Source organism: Thunnus maccoyii, chromosome 3 (genome assembly GCF_910596095.1).
Source record: "Thunnus maccoyii chromosome 3, fThuMac1.1, whole genome shotgun sequence".
Classification (NCBI taxonomy): Eukaryota; Metazoa; Chordata; class Actinopteri; order Scombriformes; family Scombridae; genus Thunnus; species Thunnus maccoyii.
This window is the reverse complement of record NC_056535.1, coordinates 33,617,864-33,639,949: the sequence shown is the minus strand read 5'-3', so window position 1 is coordinate 33,639,949 and position 22,086 is coordinate 33,617,864. Positions and strand designations below refer to the sequence as shown.

Sequence of the window (22,086 nt, the reverse complement as noted above, 5' to 3'; positions counted from 1 at the left end):
AACACAATACACCTAATACAACCCAGCATATCAATGAGCAGAAACCATATATATCAGATAATCCTTCAAAAAGTCCAACTCAAAATAAGCCCTCTCCCAGACAGTCCAATATTCACAAAACAGAAAAAGTCTGAGGGCATCTGGAGGATAATGGCAACCAAGGAAGTGAAAGACAGACTAACAAGAGTCTCTAGAGTCAATAACAGAATCACGACACCCTCTCTGATAAATAACAAACAGTCTCTAACTTTGTCCAAATAAAACACTGCAGGCCTTCATATTTTTCTATTCTGCACAACTGTGAGATTTTGAAGAGTTCGTCTTTGATTATAAATCTGTGGTTCAAATTTAAACACAAATGCAGCCGCGAACCAAGAGACAAGAGGTGCTGAGAAAGGATGCTGCAGTTAATCACAGACACAATGCAAGTCTGAATCAGAGTCAGCTGGGTGAAGCACAGACAGGAGCCATGAACCAAACCTCCAGATAGTCTCAGGAAAAACGATAGGAGGAGGAAGAAGAGATGAAGAAGAGGGAAGTGCTGAGACGACAGACAGTCCAGAGCTGAGGAGCCTCGTTTCTACAAAAAAAGGGGACAAAGAGACAGAAAGACACACAGCTTGATGCTCATGTGTTCAACTGTTGGACTTTCTCAACTGTTGGATCTTTATCTAGATTATTGTCAGCAGGACAGACCTAGAATTTAATGATTAAGTCCTGGTTACACTCACTATGTGGCCAAATGTATGTGGACGCTCACACATCAGACCGTTATATGATTATTATCTCATTCTGACACCTTCATCTGCTGCTATAACAGCCTCTTCTCTTCTGGTTTCAGTCTTTCCAGCAGATGATGGAACCTGGCTGCAGGGATTTGCTCCCATTCAGCCACAAGAGCATCAGTGAGGTCAATACTGATGTTGGTGATAAGGTCGAGTTCACAATCAGTGTTTCAGTTCATCCCAAAGGTGTTGGACGGGGTTGAGGTCAGTACTCTGAGCAGGCCAGTCCACTTCTTAAGCACCAAACTGGAAAACCTTTTTTTTATGGAGCTGGATTTATGCACAAAAAAAGAAGAAAAAAAGAAAAGAATGCCTGATGATCTGCCTGAAATATTGTATTTACAGTCATGTGTGAAATTATTTTTCCTAATGACAGGCAACATAAATAAACATGTTTTATTCATAATCATCGTCTCATTGAGTCTAAAAAGTCTCCTCATGTTGTCCTGAGTGCCAGAGATCCAATAAGAGAATAAAAGCTGGGCTACCTCTGTGGTTTAGGGGTTAAGATGTTGAACATGAACCACAACAACACCAGTTCAAACCAGTGTTTCATGTCTTGTGCTTCTCTGCTCTTTGACACTTCTAGCCCTTTGAGTCTAGTTACTGCAGTATCTGCATTTATCTAACACCTGCTTCTCTGTCTCCACAGTTTACCTCCGCCTGACTTCCTCATCGGCTCAGCACAATTCCCTGCTCTCTGGATACCACTCTGCCTGGCTCCCCTCAGCATCCCTTCTGTCCTGCTCGGTCCAGTTTTATGCCCAATTCTCATCCTCAGTCTCCCAGCTACCAACTCAGCAATAAACTATCTTTCAACTTTACTCTCTGCCTCCTGCCTCGGTGTTCTGCACTTGGCTTCATTAGCCTAGCCACCACAACATAGTTCATCCAGAGTGTTTCTTGTCCTCAAAAAGCTTTTATCAAAAACAGATGTTGCATGACAATAATCTTAAAATCCAGCCACAACAGTGTTAGTGACACTGTAGCACCAGGCTGGTGCTGAGCTCCACTAAAAGTCCAACAACAGCTGCAACGCAGCGTCTTAAACCCTCCCACTCTACTCACTAAACCTTCACTAGACTGAAGCTGGTTTGTGTCCAGTTCTGGTTAATGTTTTGCTTCAGAACTTGTAATAATTTCTTGTAATTTCAAATGTTTGTCCTGTAATAGTGCTTGTGTTATTTAATAAACCTTTTCCACATATTAACATGTGCAATAATTCATTGTGAGCATAAATCTCAGTAGGAATCTTAAAATGTACGTGTTTAACATTAGGTGATGAGGGAAATACAAGATTAGGCCTACTGTTTATATTTTACTTATTTATTTTATTTGTAAGGGACCATGTACAGTGTTAAACATAAATGTTACCATTTGATGTTCTGTCCCAGAGTTAGTTTACAGCTAATATTCATGTGCAGCCTCTTCAGCAGATCACAATTAAAACATATAACAGCACAATAACAAACAGTACGATGCAAAAAACACAGACAGCACACACACACACACACACACACAATGTCAATTAAAAGGACAAATGTATGCTTGACAAATTAAAAGCAAAATTATTTGTGTTCATGAGAAGAACATGAGATCAAATGTAGAGTCAGTGGTTACAGAGCTGAGTAGCTTTTAACAGGCTGTTTAATTTGGTTTTAAACGTGCTGATGGAGCTGCAGATCTTCAAACTTTAATATCTTAGAGCTTAGAGTCTTTCACAATATGTTTTATAAAAAGAAAAGACCAGAAACTGCCTCATGACTTTCATTCTTTCTCTTCAATACAAGGTTCAGCAAGAAGGAATTAAACATTTAAAAGCTACAGTTAAAAAGTCACACACATCATGGTGTTTTCATTTTATTCCTTGTGATTATTATGAGTCTTCACAAGTTGAACAGTTGAAAAGAGTTGAATACTTTTAAAAAGGTGTTTTAGTTCTTCTGAAGGTCTAACAGTTGATCCCTAAAATCAGTTCCAATAGTAGTGAATAACTCAGATCTGAGCCATTCACAGCCAGAACATCACATCGTTCTTCTCTCATTACTGAAGTGCTCTTGAGCAAGACTCTGAACCCCCAACAGCTCCAGAGACCAGCAGATCAGACTGTGTGAATGAGTGTTACTGAGAGACAGAGCAGTGGTTCTCTAGTCTACCCTGAATAGTTAAAGGTTAATAAGAAAGTGTGAATGTATTTAACATGAGCCATTATATTTCAGGTTTCACTGAATAGAGAAAGTTTCATTGTTAGACAGTAGAGGGCGCCACATTGTTGAGAATAGAGGTTAAAATAACATCACATGAGGAATTATCACATAACAGTCCATAATCAGAAGTCAGTTAACACAAGTAATTAATTTATAACCTTTTCTATGATAAATATTTAGATTTTTATCTCATCTGATCAACAAGAACACCTGTAGGAAGCAGTGTGGATTAGAGTCCTCCCTGTAAAACAACAACCTATTATCACTGCCGTCTCATTTATTATATATAAGCACAATGATTTAATGTGCAGGAATTAGTGACTATCATCCACAATCCAGACAAAAACCTGAGGAGCAGATCTACATTTATTTGTCCTCTGATCTGTGAGACAAAGCAACATTTACTCACATCTGACAGGCTGCATATTCAGTGTTTATAATCTTCACCCTCTAGATTCAGTTGACTGGAGGATGCAAAGACAACAGTATTCAGTAGTGCAATATATAAACTAATCAAACAATAAATACTCATAAATAGCATATTAAAAAACAATAAATACATGCATGGAAATAAATAATTCATGAGAACAAATCATCTGTTTTAGAATATATTAAAGTCATAAACTACAAAATCATAGCCTACTAGTTTTAAGTGAGGTTAAAAATATGTCTGAGTAGTAAGAGAAAACGAAAATCAAATATATAATAAAATGGAAAACTTGAGCCTTGGGGCATTGCTCACCAGTTTCTTCAGTTGTTCAAAGCTGTGTTGCTGCTGCTTCCTGCTGTCACACAACATCTCCCTCCAAAAGCTTTCTGAGTGGTGAACTCACATCAGGCAGGTTCAGGATGAACTATGAGAGGTACCGCACCATGCTGAGGAACCTCATCAGTGCAGCTTTGTCATGTGGTCGTGGCATGTCCATTACTGCTTTGACCTTTTCTTGGTCTGGTTTCAGGACCTCTGAACTCAGAATGTGTCCAATATATTTAATCTCTGTTATTCCAATCTTGTGTTTGTCTTTGTTCAACTGGAGATTGATGTTCCTTATTCTGTCAAGAAGCTGTCTCTGCCTTTTGTCTCGTTGTTCCTTATCTGCACCCACATCTGAATGTCCATCAATGACATTCACAACTCCTCCCAAGTCCTTCAGTCTCTGAGCAATGTATTTCTGGAAAACCTCCAGAGCTGATGAGACACCAAAGTGCAGCTGTTTGCATCAGTGCAGCTTTGTCACTGAAAGGCGGTGCCCTACTGAATGGTGTGTTAAAGGTACATAACTTAGAACTGTCCTCATCTAGTTGTATTTGCCAGAATGGTTTGTGTCCAATACAGAAACGAACTTTGCATTTGGTATCTCTGCCACATCCTCCTCTACTGTCTGCAGGTGATAATGTTCCCTCTTTGTGGCTTTGTTGATGTCTTGGGGATTAATGCAGATTCTTGTTTTTTGTTTGGCTTTTGGACACTGACCAAGCTGTTAACCCAGTCAATGGGTTCTGTCTGTTTTTCAACCAAGTTTCTTCACCCTTTACAGTTCACTTATGATTTTATCTTTCGGTGCTAAACACACTTTTCTGGGTGGGTAAATAACTGGAGCTCCTGCTGGATCAATCTGAATGTGATTCTGTCCAGGTCCACACCTCAACCCTGTGAACACATCTCTGTATTCCCTCAGGATGTCTGTTTCCTCTTCCCTGTCCAACTTGTAGAGTCTTCTTATTAGTCCCATTTGTGTGCAGGAATCTCCTCCTAAGATAGCAGGGAAGTTTGTTTCTATTATCTAGAATTTCAACTCATGCGCTTCAGTATTGTACTCACATTTCAGCTTTGCCATGCCCAATGGCACCACCTTGTGGCGGGAATACGTCACCAACTTGGAGCTGGACTCCAGTAATGGTGCATCTATTTCAGCCTCTTTTCAAAAGGTTGTAAGACGAATCACGTTGCAATCATTGATTGTATAAAAGATGGACGTCATGACAGCTCCCCAAAACATCTCGACCACCCCCTGGTGGCTGGCTGCAGTATAGGTCATAAGTCCTGCCCCCTCCATGTTAGTGGATGGGGCATGAGCCAAAGTAAAAAATCAAAGTACACATCACATACATTTGTCCCAAAAATGGTTTCTGTCATTTACATCATTGTTACATAATGATTGACAGCTGTGACAGCCGCTGTTAAACCTCCGTCAGGCAGCAGGATGGTTGAGGGGGCGTGTCAAGCTTAAATTAATGTCCCAATGCAAACATTAAATTAGCCTATTAATTTAAATATTGAACCATCAAACACTTCTATTCAAATCACCAACATTCTCCAAGAGAAACATTTCATTTGTACTAGTCAGGGCTGAGTTGTAGGCTGTAATCATTAGACGAGTGTTTGTTCACCGGTGGTGGATTCACCAGGCTTTGAGTGACTGACTCAGTGAGTGATTCATAGTAAAAAGAATCAAACCTAGCATCTCTGATGTTTACTGAATGATTATCCTACCTCATTATTGCATGTCATTCAGCAGGTAACTAACTTAACAGCACCTCCACAGGTTAAACTCTAGTTACTTCTTATCACAACAGGTACATAACATAACGTGTTTTATCTGACCAGAACAGATTTGTCAATAACAGTAGTTTAGCTTCAACCATAAATGAATCAGGCCACTGTTTATTGATTGTGGATTACTAATAAGAATTATGACATCTGCCCTCAGATACAACCATAAAACTGTTTTATACAAACAAAAACATGCAAAAACATGTTTTCACCATGTCTGTACAGCGTCATCCCCCGAAAAACAGTGCTGAAAAAATCTGGCCCATGGTTAATGGTTAATAACTTAATTGGTGACCCCTGTTGTATATTAACTACTGTGACTCTAGAATTCTGCAGAAGAACAGAACAAATTATACATGAAAATACTGATCAGTGCTCACACTAACATTTAATGTGTAGTGTAGTGCTGTAAAACAGCTACAGGTCCTCAAATCCAACCGTAGCCTTCACCTCCTCTTTTACTGTGATTGCAGAAATCTGTACTCGTCATAACACACAACAAACAAAACCTTTTCAGTATGTTTTCTTCAGCATAACAGGATCATTTCTACAAATTAACTCCATTTGACAGAGAACGAAAGTGATTTAGCAGTAAAATGGGGTATTTCTTGTCAGCTGCATGTTTTGGCTTTGTAGAACAAGTTCATCCATGGTATAAATGTCTTTACCTGCTCACTTTTACTTTTTTATACTGTATATAAGAAGGTTGAACAAAACTTATTATTAAATGTAGGAGTAAAAACAAATCTTCTGTGATTAGACTTCTTGGCAAAGTTATTCTTGTAAAGGTCAAAGTACGTGTCACTGCAGTCACATGATGACGTTTCAGAGGACAAAACAAATAAATCCTCACTTTCCTTTTTGGAAATTTAGAGTCAACTGAATATTGGCACTGATTATCAGCTATGAACAGTTTACATAAAAAACAGAGATTATCTGCCTTCAAATCCCCAAAACAAGGCACATTTCTTTGTATAACACCTTTAAACAAGGCGATTCAAAGTGCTTTACATAAAACATCTGCAGTCATATTGGTCATTGATATTGATCGATATTGTTTTAAGACAAGAAATGTAAGACATTTGTGAACCTATGCTTTAAGTAAAGTGTAATAAGTTGGAGGGGAAAGTGTCCTGTTGATCAGAGAAAAGACATCCAGCAACTTGCCGCCAAAAGCAGGTAAGACCACAAAACTGCAGGATCCGTTCACACAGAGAGAAAAGACACCTGACTTCACGTTTAAGGGGTTAAGATGCCGACCTTAAACCACAGACAACACAGGTTCTATCACTAATCACTATCTAATAAATGCATAAAATGTCTGTGTTAAAGTTTTCTACACTGTCAGGAATAAAAAAAACATCTACCAACACAATAAATTTTCAGCTATATTCATCATTTATCAGGCTGGTCAACTGTCTGTTAGTTAGAAGCAGTTTTAAATACTTTGTATCTGCTTCATAGTTTCATTCAGAGTGTTTTTATCCTCAAAGTCTTCATCAAAATCAGATGTTGTGTGTAAAAATCCAGCCAATACAGTATCATCACTTTTCTTTCTCTTATCAGACAGAAACATTCAAAACAGTCACAACATACAGTTCAATATTTTTCATGTTTTATTCAAATGTTTGAATAGAAATGATAAAGTACTGCTGGAAATTACATGATACCCTGCAAGTGCATCATCAGTTAACATGAACATAGATGAACTTTCAGCACAATTCAAATATCACAGTCAACAGTTTATAGTTCAGTATGAAACTGTACCTGACTGATTCTGACTGAGCACATCAAAAAATACAAAGAACACATGATTGTTTAAAATAAAAAAGTCACATTTTATTTAATTTTAGCTACAAAACATTCACATTTATTCAAAGCATAACAGCAGGCTTTAGCTCAGTGAAGTCTTATATTTTTCTTCATGACCAAGTCAGTGAGGATCTTTAAGAGCTACAAGCAGTATGATAATATTTGCTAAATCAACTGCATTTATATTGTAATTTTACCAAAATGTTCCTCTCAGTCACACATCAACACTCACAAACACACTGATGGCAGTGAGCTACCATGCAGGCTGCTAGTCTAAACATCAGCAGTAATTTGGGGTTCAGTGTTTTGCTCAAAGACACTTTGACATGATGACAGGAGCAGCAGGGATCAAACCAGACCACATCTCAACTTTATCTTTTAAAGTCCGAGTGACTATGATGGTTGTTTATTTCAGCTGAGGATCACAGATAAAATGTAGTCGATCCTGAATTTAACAGTTCTCATTATTCATTGATATTTCTTAATAATGTTATAATAGTCAAGCTACAAGTGACATTATAAACATTTTAATCTCTTCTGAGTTGCAGCCTGAAATCCTCAGTCAGGAGTCTCCTGGTTGTTTCCATCAAGTCAGCTGATTGTCCAGGATGACTGAACTTTTATTGATCTGAGACCCTTAAAAATCAGAACATAAATCAATATGATCTTTAAAATCCCTAAAAACTCATTTTCATCACAAGACCTTCTCCTAGTTTGGTCCTTTTAACTTGGCCCATTTTAATTCTGTTGTTTCTTTTATTGTTTTATTTTCAATGATTGTTTAATTATCCTGCTTTGCTGCCTCATTATCACATTTTTTTATTTTTAACTTCACTTATTTTATTTTTAAAGCCCAAAATGACTAAAAACTGTCTCAGGTAGTTTGATTGTGTTTCTATGCAGGTTCATGTCATTTATCTATGAACTATAATGTTCTCATCAACAGTCCAGTGGATGGTTTTATAGTTGTATTTCAGCTTGACATTAAACTATTTTATGAATGAGATCAATCTATTGTACATGAACAACAGAGCCTGAATAAAACTGAGAAATAAATATTAAAATAAAACAATAAAAACACAACAGAGCAAAGAATCAGAGAGGAAATGACTGAATCTGCTCTCAGTCGGCGTTTTCTGCTAAAGCTGCATGAGAGTGGAACTATATTCCATCAGAGTATTAAACACATATAGTTAATATAACTGTCACTTAATCTCATCACCAGACAGAACGTTGAAAATCTGTAAATGTCCAAATTAAATTCTATGACGACATTTTTGGACATTTAAAGGTTCATTTTAGATATTTTTACATCTATCCTTTAGTGCCAGTTTTTGTTTTTCGTTAATTATTCCAACAAAATGTTTGTGACCTTAAAACAAGTTTATAGTTCTTGCAGCTGAAACTGTTCTGTTCTCTGTTTGGAGTATTTTAGTCTTTTATATTTGATATCATGTTGTTGCTACACTGCCTCCTCCTGGTCCTGCTGCAGTCAGACAGGAAGTTTAATCTTTCAGTTAACAGGTTTATACAGTCGTCTATTTCTAACTTTAAACCTAAAACCAGACCTCAACTTAAAAACAACTCTTTGGATAAATGAGAACTGGTCAAAATGCCCAAACTGCTCCAAAAATGTCTTCACTCTTTGGTCTAAAACTCAAACTGATCCTCACAAAAATCAAGATACAACAACACAAACACACTTCAGCAGCCAGCTGTTTCAAGCTTGACATTCTCATGTTGATTATGTGGAGCGGCAGCACGTCTGTCTGCAGGAGAGAAAACAAAATTTTATGAAAGAAAATCCCACAAGTTCTCCAGTTAATATTCACATGAACTGTATTGAGTCAATCTGACTGATATGTTTGAATTAAAACACATGTAAGACATAATTATCTTGTTATAATGTGTTACTGTTTGTTTGTTGTTTGTGTGTTCCCCTTATTGTGTTATAATAAAAAATAAAATAAAGTATTACTTAGATGATTAAATGTCTTGAAATGTAAAATTCAAGCCCTCCATTTAAAATGTATGAACTGATTCAATAGATCTGATGATATTCATAACTCTGTATGAATCAAAAACTAAAAATAGACTCATATATTTGCTATATTTATTTTTAATTTAATCAATAATAGATGAATGTAGACTTGGTGGATTTTTTTATGGGTGCCAACGGAAAGATAAAAACAAATGTTAAAACAATAAACATGAGATATTTATAAAGAAGCTTCATTATGATTATATTGATACAATATTTTATTTAAACTTACCTGTATTACGATGTAGTGTGATGTAACCCTTCCATATGAGCACAGCAAGAACAACACTAACTACACAAAGAGTACCGAGAATTGAACCAACAACCCATCCAATCGGGAACCCTGAAACAGATAAAAAGAAGTTAATGTAAGACTCAGAATGTAACTGTAAATCATGTACAGACATCATAACCTACACAAAGAGAACAACTAAAGGTGTGCATGCTCCTAAAATCTAAAATGATTGACAGATTAAAGCAGCAGTGAGATGACTCTCAGCAGACACAGTGATATTAGCATCGATCTTATGAGCAGTTTCCTCCTGCTGGGCTACACAGCTCAGAGGTTGGTTTTGGTCCCAGTAGTGAGGAGGGTCATGTTGTTGTAGCATCCTCCTGTTTCTGAGACGTGTTGATCCTCAGTAGGAAGGATGTTTCAATCACTGTCCTGTCGCTCCACTTTAGGCTTTTTACAGGTGACTTTTGCTACACTCCTGCCGTACCTGAGATCTGCACATGTGTGTGGAAATCTGTCCAGAGTCCAGGTTTTCTACATCCTGAGCCGAGGATCACAAGTACAAGTCTATGATGGACTCTGGATTAACATCTTCACTTTATGATAGTTGTTGTCATCACTAGTATTGATAAACTTTGGTAAAACAAGATATTATCCAACCAGCTGAACAGAGGTTTATGTTTCACTGAGACATTAAGTAGCACTAGCTAGCTAACATAGACTTACACTGCTGCAGCTAAACTGCAACAACTACTGTCCAGTAATGTCAAGATTTAAATCAACAGATGCTTCTGCCTGGTGGTGAGTCGACTCTACAGCTACTGAAGCACAATGACAGCAGAGTGATACAGTCTGGTATTATGCAGCAGGAGTCTGTTGAAGCTAAATACACTTTAACTCATTAATAAAAAGTAATTTACATTCAGTTTGTGACTAAATACTTTCAGATTCTTTTTCACATGTTCATACCTGATAAATATTTAGAGATTTCTGGACACATTCACATATTTTAGTTCACATGTATACTGAGATACAGTTTTACTCTCCACACACATTTGCTAATAATACAGACCCATAAAATTCTCTCTTTTTAACCAACAAAAGCTCACAGCAGCATTTTGTGGTTCTCTGCTGCAGCCTCATGCTTACACAACATCTATTATTGGTTGAATTAGAAACATGATAATAAATAAGTTCTGCTTGTAATCAACCAACAGTCAGTTGTAATGAATGAAGAAAGTGTTTTGAAGCTACATTTCTACAAACATGTTTGTCATGTCTAGTATTCTCACTGCAGCACAATGACTGAAGAGAAGATTTATTCATTTCAAGTTGACATTTTACAATAATCACTGCAGTTCCAAAGCCTATATGTGTCTTCATGGTATCATATTATTACCAGGATCTATCATTGGATATATTTAGAGTTTGCTTCTAGTTTTTAGTTTGACTTCAGTTTCTAGTTAAAGGAAACATATTTTGCTCTTTGTGGTTTTCTGTTATTTATGTACTGTTATCATGTTGGATGTTAAACATGGTCAAAGTTCCTAAACATCTGTTGCAGCGTCCAATCAGAATCAACCATCAACAATGTAAACATGGAAGTTATTGCAGCATCACGATCTGTAACACAACTTATGAAAATAAGATTCAAGCAGCCAAATGATAAACTGATGATAAACTAAACTGCTGATTCTTTGTAAAGGTTCAGCAGATATTACATGATTTTATTATTATTATTATTATTATTATTATTATTATTAAGGAATGTTTTAGTTTAGAATAGTTTTAGTGAGAGTGAAATATCAGATGATGCTACATATAAATATTTGTTATCAAATATTAAACATGTTTGTCAAAGGTACATAAACCTCTTATATTATCAGCTCTTCATTGTGTCAGAGAGAAATATTTGATCATGCTGCTGAACGGAAAATTGACCATCAAATTTATTGTAATTCTTATTTTGCAACCAACAGACGCTGATGAAACATTTCACTGGAGTGTATTTATTTATATAAGAGCAGCATTTTATGTGAGTGACGGTAGATTAAATATTATAAACAATATTATAAAACACAGCCTGCATTGAATCAACATCTTTCTTAAAACAGTTACAACAAAAACCTGAATATCAAAACCTTCATGAAAGTGGAATTCATTACAAAACTCATCAGACTTCATTAGTTTTAGTGAGGTGAACTTAATAAAGTGATTGAGTTTATATAAGTTGGTTTTCATTGTGATGGACAGTTTAGATTGATGCATTTATCTGTGTCAAAGTATCAAGAGACACACTGATCCAGTATATACTGGATTGATACCAGTTTAGATAAGTTATTAAAGTATTATTGGTTATTGCACAGACAATTCAACCTGTCATATGCACATTAAATACCATTTGTAGGCACTTGTGTTATAAAATAGTAACAATAACCTTTTATAACCCTCTGGAACTATGTACCACTTTACCTCTGAACAAAGATAAAAACATGTAGGTATATGTCACTTGTAAGTGATGAATATTAGTCTGACCTTACACAAAGTAGAATGATCCAGTCAGTTTAACACAGTGAGGTTTACTGATGTAAACATTTTTCTGAATAATATTCAGACTTGCAGCACATACATGCAGATGTAGAGATCAGTCATTAAAATCAGGACTCACCAGGGTTGTTTTCAGCTGTTGTGTCTTTTAAGATGCCACCCAAAAGGAAAACGGAAAACATAATTATTCTTGTGTGATATCAACATGACAGACTGGTAACACTTTGTTAGCAGATTTAATCCTCACAGCACCACTAAGGGAGGTTTCTTTCTGGAGCAGCTTTGGGTTGCAGCCGACACAGATAAGAGCCACAGTGAGGTTCAACCTGTAGGAAGACGTTCTGGGATCAACTGAAAGAGGTTTTATTTCTGATAATCAAGACCGCTGGTGAGTCTGTGTCTGTTGGGAAAAGGGAGGTTCTGTTTGCTTAAAGCTTCAGAGACCGAGGTGCTGATTTACAGATTGTGTTCACATGTTTTCACTTATTAAGTCTCAAATTATCACCACTGAAGTACACATTCTATGTATTGTACTTTCACTTTATTTGATCTCATTTTTATTAATGTTATCAAGTAGGTTTTATTTTCCATTTTATGTTACATTAATGTTTTTTACATGTTTTTATGTCCTTTTCATGTGAAGCACTTGGTGCATTAATTTATTTTATTGTAAATCACTTTGAGCTGCAGATGATACTATATAACATAAATAACTGAGTCATTTAGTTTAATGTTATTATTGTCGTATCTTTTTTAAATGTAGTTTAACTTTAAGTGAATCACATTAATTTCCAGCATTTTTAGTCAGCGAGTTAAAATCTGTGATGTTGAGTGATTCATGTTATCGCTCATCATAGTTTAACAAGTGGAGTTCACCCACTATTACTCCAGTTTAACCAGTGTCAGGTCAAATAATGACCTGTTATCTACTCACTCTAAGCAGGTCATATATTGTGTTTTCTGTTGGTTGGTTCAGTCGGATACACAACACTTACAGCTGGTATTTAGTGGGTGTTAATATTTCTAACAACAAGCTCTACTGTATGGAACTAGTTTATGTGGTGTAACTCATTTCAATACAGTGATGCATAAATCTTCACTTAATAATTACACATACATGTATAAATAACTAGTCAAATGTTGGTGAATGTGAGACGTGAACATTTGTGAACTCCTGGTTTCAGGTCCAGACAGAGGAGGATGATTCTACTCAGATGTAAAAGACAGAATGTAGAAAGGTTCCCTGTTGTTTTCATATTAATCTTCACTTTAATAATCACAACGTGATGCTGGATTTGAAGTTAGTTCTGCTTGTAATGAACCAACATCCAGCTGTTCCACAAGCAGTGAATGAAGCGTCAGGAAGTCACATTATCATAAACATGTTTGTCAATAAAGTTTTACTATTTTAAACCCAAAACCTTTTTGTATTAAATTAAAGCTCCTTAGTGAGCGTCAGTCTGTTTTAGTTCACTTGTGGTACATTCATTCTTCAGTTTCATAACCTTTTTGTATTTGTGACGAGTTGAATAATTTAAATCTGTAAATCACCACATGTGGTGTTTTGATGTTTGTCTTCAGGACTGAGTTGCATCAGCTGTTTGTCTTTTACTGGGTTTGTGTGTGAAATATTTACTAACTTCTTATTAACTTATTAGTTTCAGACTAGTGATTAACTGTAATAGTGTTGGGCCTCAAACCATGAGGTCACACAGAGAATGCCTACAGGTAACCTTTGAGGCCTGACCACGAGGTGCTTTGTTCCTTTGTTATTCCCCAGACAAAGGAATAGCGCCAAAATGCTGCTTACAGACAATGGGAGTCCATTGCAAACTCCATTTCCAAGGATGCTTTGCGATTTTCACACCTCATCAGGGAACAGTCAACATACAGTCTCATTGGCGGAGACGCTCCTGAGTCAGCTTGACTAAAGGGGGTACCCCACGCACGTGTTTTCCCCTCATCGAAGACTCCCTTCGCCGGACGAGATGAGACTTCACCCGTGTTCACCCGAACACATTCCCGGATCCAAGAGAGACCGCTGCTGCAACCAGTGTCCTCAAATTCCCTCGAGAAGGAAGAAACTTCTTCACCGAGTCGACTCTGCTGTTCTTTCCGCCACGCCTGCTGAGAGCCAGCTGCTGTGCTTTTCGCCAACCGTGCGAGAACGGCCACCGTCTGCATCTGAGCGAAGGACTAAGCCGGACATAAAGACGGACTACACACACACCCTGCTCGCTTTCTGAAGCCACCAAGTAAGAGGCATAAGTCTGGGCAGAGGCAGTGTTAGTTGTGTGTTCCTATCAGCAACAGTTGCTGTTGTTTAGCATTTATTGCTGTTGTTTTGTTGTGTTGTTGACGGACTGCCACGTCCATTTTTCCTGCTTTACTCTCAGGAGTATTTTAAGTTTGCTGCCTGTTTAGTTGTGTTCACCACGCTAAACTGTTTTGTGTTTGTCCTGCTCGGGACTACTGCTGTGTTTGTGCCATTGTGAGTGAGGAAGTAAGTTGCTTTGTCGGTCAGAAACCAGACAACGTGCGTTACAGACTGCCGTCCGTACACACGCTGTCTGTGGACAAAGGAACCGCTTCTCTTCCTCTCACGATCGCTTTCTCTCCTTCTTCCCTCTCTCTTCTGACCAAAACATACACGCACCGGCATTTTTCTTTGGCACATCTGATGGTCGGATAACATCGGACAAATCTTTGCTTTGTCTTTCCTTATCTGCCATCAGACGTGTGTTTTTCACAGAAGTGGGTGAGTGCGAGACGCCGACCACTAGACGGCGCCGTCTTGCTTCTGTCTAACCAAGACACCACCACATTTCTGCCATCCGGTTCTCGTGCGACATGACTTCCTCCCATAGTCACGTCCACGTCACAGACGGACGACCTCATCACATCAGGCCCCGTTGCCATCTTGTCGCACACGCGCACACACACACACGCACGCTCGCGCGCGCGCACACACACACACGTACACACATGCATTCCCCTGCATGTGTCCAACCCTGTACATAGCTGTTTGTGTTTTGTTTGGTAGAATTAGATTTTAGAATAGTTGTTTATTGAATGAAGCATTTGTTAACTTTGTTAATTTTGCTAAGTTTAATAAACACTGTTATATCTTTAAAGAGAAGTTCTTCTGTCATTATTGTGTGTAATATTGTGAAAAGTGGCTGATTGAAGGAGTCAGAGCTCGAATTCAACCCTTCTTTGTTCACCCTGGAATGTTGATATCTCTCAGATATTAACATTCTAGGTGAACTCCCATTTATGAGACTACCTTGTTTGGTTATTGGTCCCGGTTTCTGGGTGGTGCCCCGTATTTGTTAGTTCATATTAATAATTTTATTAATTGTCATAATTAGTTAATTATCCTTGATAATTGATGATTATTGCAAATAATCAACTGTGTTCCTCACAGATCCAACAGTTGGTGCCCGAATTATTGATTAAGGTTAACAATATCTTATTTTTATAATTTATAATTATCTATGGTAATTATGAATTATTGCTAATAACCAAACGCACTACTGCCCGTCCCAACAATAGGCTGCAACTTTAAAACATAATGAATATCTTTACTGGTAAAGTCCATATTACTGTGTTATTTATTTACCAGTAAACATCTGTAGCTGCAATCAGAAAGTCATCAACAATGTAAACACACAAATCATTTCAGCATCACAACTTATAATCAAACTGAAAACAAGACGAAGGCTGTTTCTGACATCACTTCATGTTTACTATGTAGTGCACTATACTGACTGTCCACCATTTTATTTCAGTGTCTGAGTTTGTACATTAATCCATTTTTAATTATATTTTATATATTAATCTGTATTTTTTTCCATTTAAATTCCCTCCATGGAATAAAAAAGTAGAGTCCATGACACGTTCACTACTTTATGTTACAAACTCACAACACAAAGCTCCACATTTTATAAATGTGAAAATTACTTCTGTGAGACTCTACAGCTGTCAGTGATGAAGCTAAATGATGATGATGAGTGAAATCTCAGTTTATTAATATTTATGGATGTAAGGGGAATATTGAATGAGTGAATGAGGAAGTGATTTCAGACACAGCCAAAGAGTCTAAGAGCTAGGCTAAATGCTAAAAATGACAACGCTAACATGCTCATGTTTATCAGGTTGACATGTTAGCATGTTAGCATTTGCTAATCAGTGCTTAACAGCTGAAGCTGATGGGAAAGTCATTAGTTTTTCAGGTATTTTTGCTTGAACCAAATTATTTGACTAATTAAATTCTGACCTGATGTTGGTGATAAATGAAAACTGAAAATCATCAAATGTATTATGATTCATCCTGACGGGACATGAATAAATCCATCCAATAGTTTTTGAGATATTTCAGTTTGGACAAAGAGATGGACCAATCAGCACTGCCTTCCAAGAGCCACGACGCCAGTGTGGCTAAAAATAAGCTTCAGGAGGCCAAGTGATAGAAAACTTAGCTGTTAATATTTTGTAAGATACAGTTTGTGTATTTCTTTGTTGTGTGTGTGAATAATATTTATTTATGCAATTTAAAATGTGAGGAAAATTACACAACTAATGAACATTAATGAGTAATTTATTTATTAACAATATTTAACGTAAATCACACTGATGTCTTTAACATTCAGACATATTGAACTGGAACAGAGCTGGTTAGAATCTGTGATGATGATGATTCAGTTTATTATTATTATCACTCTTCACAGTCTGACAACAAGTGGAGCCTGTATACTGTAACTCTAAACTACAACAGTTTACATTGTTGTCAGATAAATATTTTGACTGTTATTTATTACATCTTGTACTATATTGTCCATTCTGTAGCAAGCTAGTTGTGTCATTACGTGTAAATATTTCATATGAACTTGTTTTTGTGGTTTAACTTCAGTGATGAATAAATCTCTACTGGAACCAGTTCTATTATAACTGGTCACATCAAGTCTGAACTTACAAACAGCTGCAGCAGCCGACTACAGGAAACTAATCTTAACATGACTGACTGAAAACAGACACAGTTCAAGCAGCTGGTGGATCTACACTGAAGTTTTTGTTCTGTGTCGTCATCTCAACTTGCAATAAAGCATCAACTGTAGAAAAAAGGGGCTCAGATTTAGGAATATTATTGGGTATCAACATGTGGTTATTTTCTGTATGTGAGTAACTCTGACATTCAGAACAAAATTTGATACGTAATTATTCAATCATCAGCTTCTGAGAATCAATAAGCATGTGTGTACGTATCAAATGAGACGTGTGATTTGCTAACCAGGAGATGTGTGTTTCAAATGTGTTTCACTACTAAACATGTTGCACTTCACTTCTCAATGATCAAACTTTCTGTCCTCCAACTTTTTCTCTGAAACTCTTCACAAAAGTCATAAATATAATAATCAGTATGTAACTGTGTATCATGTACAGCACATGTAGTAGTCATGTATGATCATTAATGTACAATCACATCCCACATAAAGAAAATTAATAATGATGCATTCAGAGTGAACAAAGTCAATATTTGACTCAGTTAATTGCTGTGAATTTGACTGTTGGAGTGTTTTTGCAGTCTGGGTGTTACTGGTAACTGTTCAGACTGATCTCAGAATGAGTATTTTACTCCAGATCCTCTCATTGATCCTCTTATCACTATTGATTAATGAAGTGAAGTGACAGAGCTTCAGTATAAGTGTGAATTTTTCACTCAGTTTTGAAACAGTTACACAAATGTGTTTTCATCCCAATTTGCACAGTTTTAAACTTTGTCTTCAGTCTGAACAGATTTAAAAAATGTCTGAAAAATAATAATACATGAACACTTTAAGTTATTTAAAGAATAAAATATGACTTGAAAAAACTCACCTTTGAAAGAAACATATGTCTCAACATAAGTCGTATGGCTGATTTCCTTCTGTGTGGCTACACAGCGGAAGTAGCCAGATTTGTTCACAGTAGTTTGGAGGATGATGTCATAGCGGCCGTCGCTTCCAGAATCCTGTGTCTTCTCAGCAGGAAGTTTGATTCCATCACTGTCCGTCCACTCTACCTCAGGTTTTGGAGAAGCACCTTGAACTTCACACTGCAGCAGCAGCCCGTCCTTTGTTTCTTTAAGTATTGTGACGGACGGCTTTCGAGCTGCACCTGTGAACATAATATGTAGAACAACAGCTATAACAAGACAATTACAATATCACAAATGTAACATTGGTATTTTTTTTTCTTTCTCTATTTGTATATGAGTGTCATTGTTTGACAGGACGTGTAAATTTTTTACAAACATTTTATAACTATTCACTGCTGGAAACACTGATATCATGACAGAAGCACAAATACAGCCAAGAAGTGGTGCTATAAAAACCATGTTGAGAAGGGTCTTAAAGTGTGTGTGCACCCTTTGTGTCATCAGGTCTTACTTGTGTCAGAGACAAAATATATTTAATCATGCTGCCGAATGAAAAACTGATCATTATATTAGTTGAAATTAATTCTTGGCAGCCAAGAAAATCTTATGGAAGATTTCACTGGAAAGTGTTTTATTTTTGCAACAAGTAAGGTGAGCATTTTATATCAATAAGGGTGGACAAAATATGAGAAACACCTCTCACTATCCATCCATCCATATATACTAGCTTAGGACAATAATGTAATGTTAATGTATCATTCTAGATGCACTGATCTGATATACTGGATTGATATCAGCACAGATAACTTATTTAAGTATTGAGTATTATCCTCATGTGACTGATGCACATTAAATACTATAAATACTTTATCTCAAATTATGAAATTGTAAAAATTAAATTTCATGAACTTTCTAAAACAATAAATCTAAATTTGCACAGATCTAAAAGATTCTGGTGTCTTTATGTTATCACTTACATGTGATATGTAATTTGTCTCATGTAAACTTTCTGAATGCTAACCTGAGCTTTTTATTGTAAAACACTATAAGTGCGATAAGAAAAAAAAAAATCAAAGACATATTCCAGATGTTAAAGGCTAAATAAATCATACAAGGAGTAAATGAAATATATAAAATAAGAAAGTTCAGACATTTATACAACTTACGTATGTTAAGAGTCTTTAAGGCTTTGGAGTTTGCGGACTGCTGCATGTTTGTGTTCATTTGTGACTGTGTTTGTATTTTATTTCAACACCCTGATGAAGCTTCCAGCTGAAACACTTTGGTGTCAGTCATGTGATGTTAAAGGCTTTTTATTATTATACTCAAGATTCAGGCTGCTTTGGATTTTTTCCTCATGTTTGTGAACAACATTGTGACCTTTGTCTCCAGAGAACATCTTTGTCCAGCATATTTGTTCTGAACTACAGACATCGTAAAAAATCTTAAGTTTACTAATAAAAATTAACAGAAATGTTCCAGTTAATATATCGGCACAATTTTTCAAATAACAGTAAAACAGGACTTTTATGTTAAATGTACAGACTAGTGACGTCATCATAATCAGGACTCACCTGTGATGTTTTCAGCTGTTCTGTCTTTTAAGATACCACCTAAAAGGAAAAAGAAAACATAGTTATGTTAGAAGGTTTGTATGATATCATCAACATGGCAGACAGGTAGACTAATACTGGGAAAAACAGAGCTTTGCTGCTTGTTTATTGAACAGAACTGATTGGAGGAAAAAAAGAAACCACAGTCTCAGATTTCACAAACATCCTGGTTTAAACTGGCCGCACATTCACAGACACGACTGCTTTGTGTCAGTCCCAGATGGGTTAAGGCTGGAGTTCACTTGAAATGAACTACTGTAGGTCTTACAACGTGTCATCTAAAGGTAAAAGTGTTTATAGCTGCTCTGAACTGAGTGTAAAGCCTGGCGTTATAGAGAGGGGCGAGACGTGATAATCATTTAAATGGTGATAACAGCTCACATTTTCATACAGTCTCCCCTTCAAGACATCCATGCTGTTAAAATCAGGAGTTTGAGAGAGAAGTTTCTCTTTCTTATCTCCACACACCTGGACAATCACTGCATGAAGCTGGATGTACTTAATAGGTTTAAGAAAGTTACAAAATTTATTGGACGCAGTGACACAAACTGCAATGTGTCTCAAATATCCATCATGTTTGATAAAGAGGGAATCTCTCCATACATGGTTGCAGCGCTGTGGGGACGAGGCCCTGCCAGATGTGTTTTCTGACTATTTGACTTGAGTCCATCTGAGACTCTTAAACCAGTCACATCAGTAAATAAGCGTTTTATAAAAGCACTCACCAACATGAAGCTTAATGTGGAATATTTGTGTTGGCTGAAGTTGTGGAAAATTACAGGTGTAGTCTCCACTGTCAGCCACCTTCGTATTTCTGATGATTATGGAGGCGTTTCCTGACTTCAGTTCATCTTCAAAATGTGAGACTCGTTCTTTGAACTGCTCAGATATTGTTTCAATGCCTGAATCATACCGGAACACCTCCTTCTGACCATCTTTCTTCCAGTCAAACAGCTGTGACACAATGCTCTCCTTGCTGCTGAGTGAACAGGGTAAAATTACGTCACTTCCTTCATCCACGATCACTTTGATGACATCTGTCTCTGGGGGACAAAAACATGTATTAATCAGTATGTTTACATGCAGAATAATCAGGTTAAGACAGACATATGGAAGTTTGTTGTCATAGCAACATATCAACTTATGTTGTAACAAGAAACTTTTCTTGTTTCTTGTCGTCTGGAACATTGTCTTCAACAAATCCTTCGCTCTGCCCTGAACATTATATATCTGCACTTGTGAATATTTTACTTCGTAAATATATTTATAATTCATGTATTATTGTTATTATATATTATTATAAATGATATTTATTATTTCTCTATTTGTTTTCATCTTTTATATTTCATTTTACTAGTCCTTATTTATCAGCATAACCTCAGGAGAACATCACACATTAATAAATAATAACATTTAAGTCTTTTAACTGTTTTTCCAAAATGATGATGATCTTCATCACTGACTACGTCATCAGACTATCTCTGTCTGTCCATCCAACACACAAATAAATATTACAGCTGCTTGAAAAAATGAGTGAGAGAAAGAAAGAGAAGCCAGAGAGAGCGCTGCAGATCGAAGAGGAAAACTGAACTAAACAAAGTCAAACTTAATTCACCATAATTCATCATGATCACTATGAAGTCAATAAAAAGACAGTAAGGACGAACCTCTGAACTACACAGACAGAAAACACCTGCCTGAAGCCTGAAGTCACATCTGAAATGCATCAAACTGTCAAAACTTCTTTCTATCTAAACACTGTGGAGCCATTTGGTAACAACTATGGAAACAAAGCATGAAATAAATAATCTGGAGAACAAGAAACATTAAAGAGGGAAATCAGGAAGCTTGAAGTGGAAGAAATGAGTCTAAACATGTATCAAAAGAATTTAGTGTTTAGTGTCATTTAGAGGATGGATCAGACTATTTTCAATATGAAAAATGTTTGTTGCTTCACATCTATGACACTCTGTGTCCTTGTTCTGTTTCATTTACTGAAATAAAGATCAAACATGATGAATAACTTTTGTCTTTGTCGTTATTTGAATATATGTTTACTCATATATAAGTAAAAATTGACTTCAGGCAATTAGATTTCTGAATTAAAACATTTACATTGAATCTGCTTCCTGATCGAACACATTTCTCATCTCTGATCTACAGATATGATTTGTCTCCACACTAAACACACAAACAAGCTGCTCCCTAAAATAAACCTGACTGAAGAAACTAACCAGAGAGAAATGAACATGTTCTGAATATTATCATAGACATTACTTTATATACTTTCTCTGAATCACAACAATTAACCCTTTGAATTTGACATTTGAAAGAGGAAGCTCTGAGCGCATGAGGACGGAGGAAGGGTGAGCAAA

General features: G+C 36.5%; 1 protein-coding gene across 1 annotated transcript in view; it reads right to left on the bottom strand.

Moving 5' to 3' along the window:
• The window catches only part of LOC121894142 (butyrophilin-like protein 1), a 93,869-nt gene that overhangs the window by 37,121 nt on the left and 34,662 nt on the right, over nucleotides 1–22,086 (bottom strand). The window contains exon 5 of the mRNA XM_042406525.1: nucleotides 12,303–12,326. Coding sequence (XP_042262459.1) covers nucleotides 12,303–12,326 — 24 coding nt within the window. The remainder of the gene's footprint in view (nucleotides 1–12,302; nucleotides 12,327–22,086) is intronic.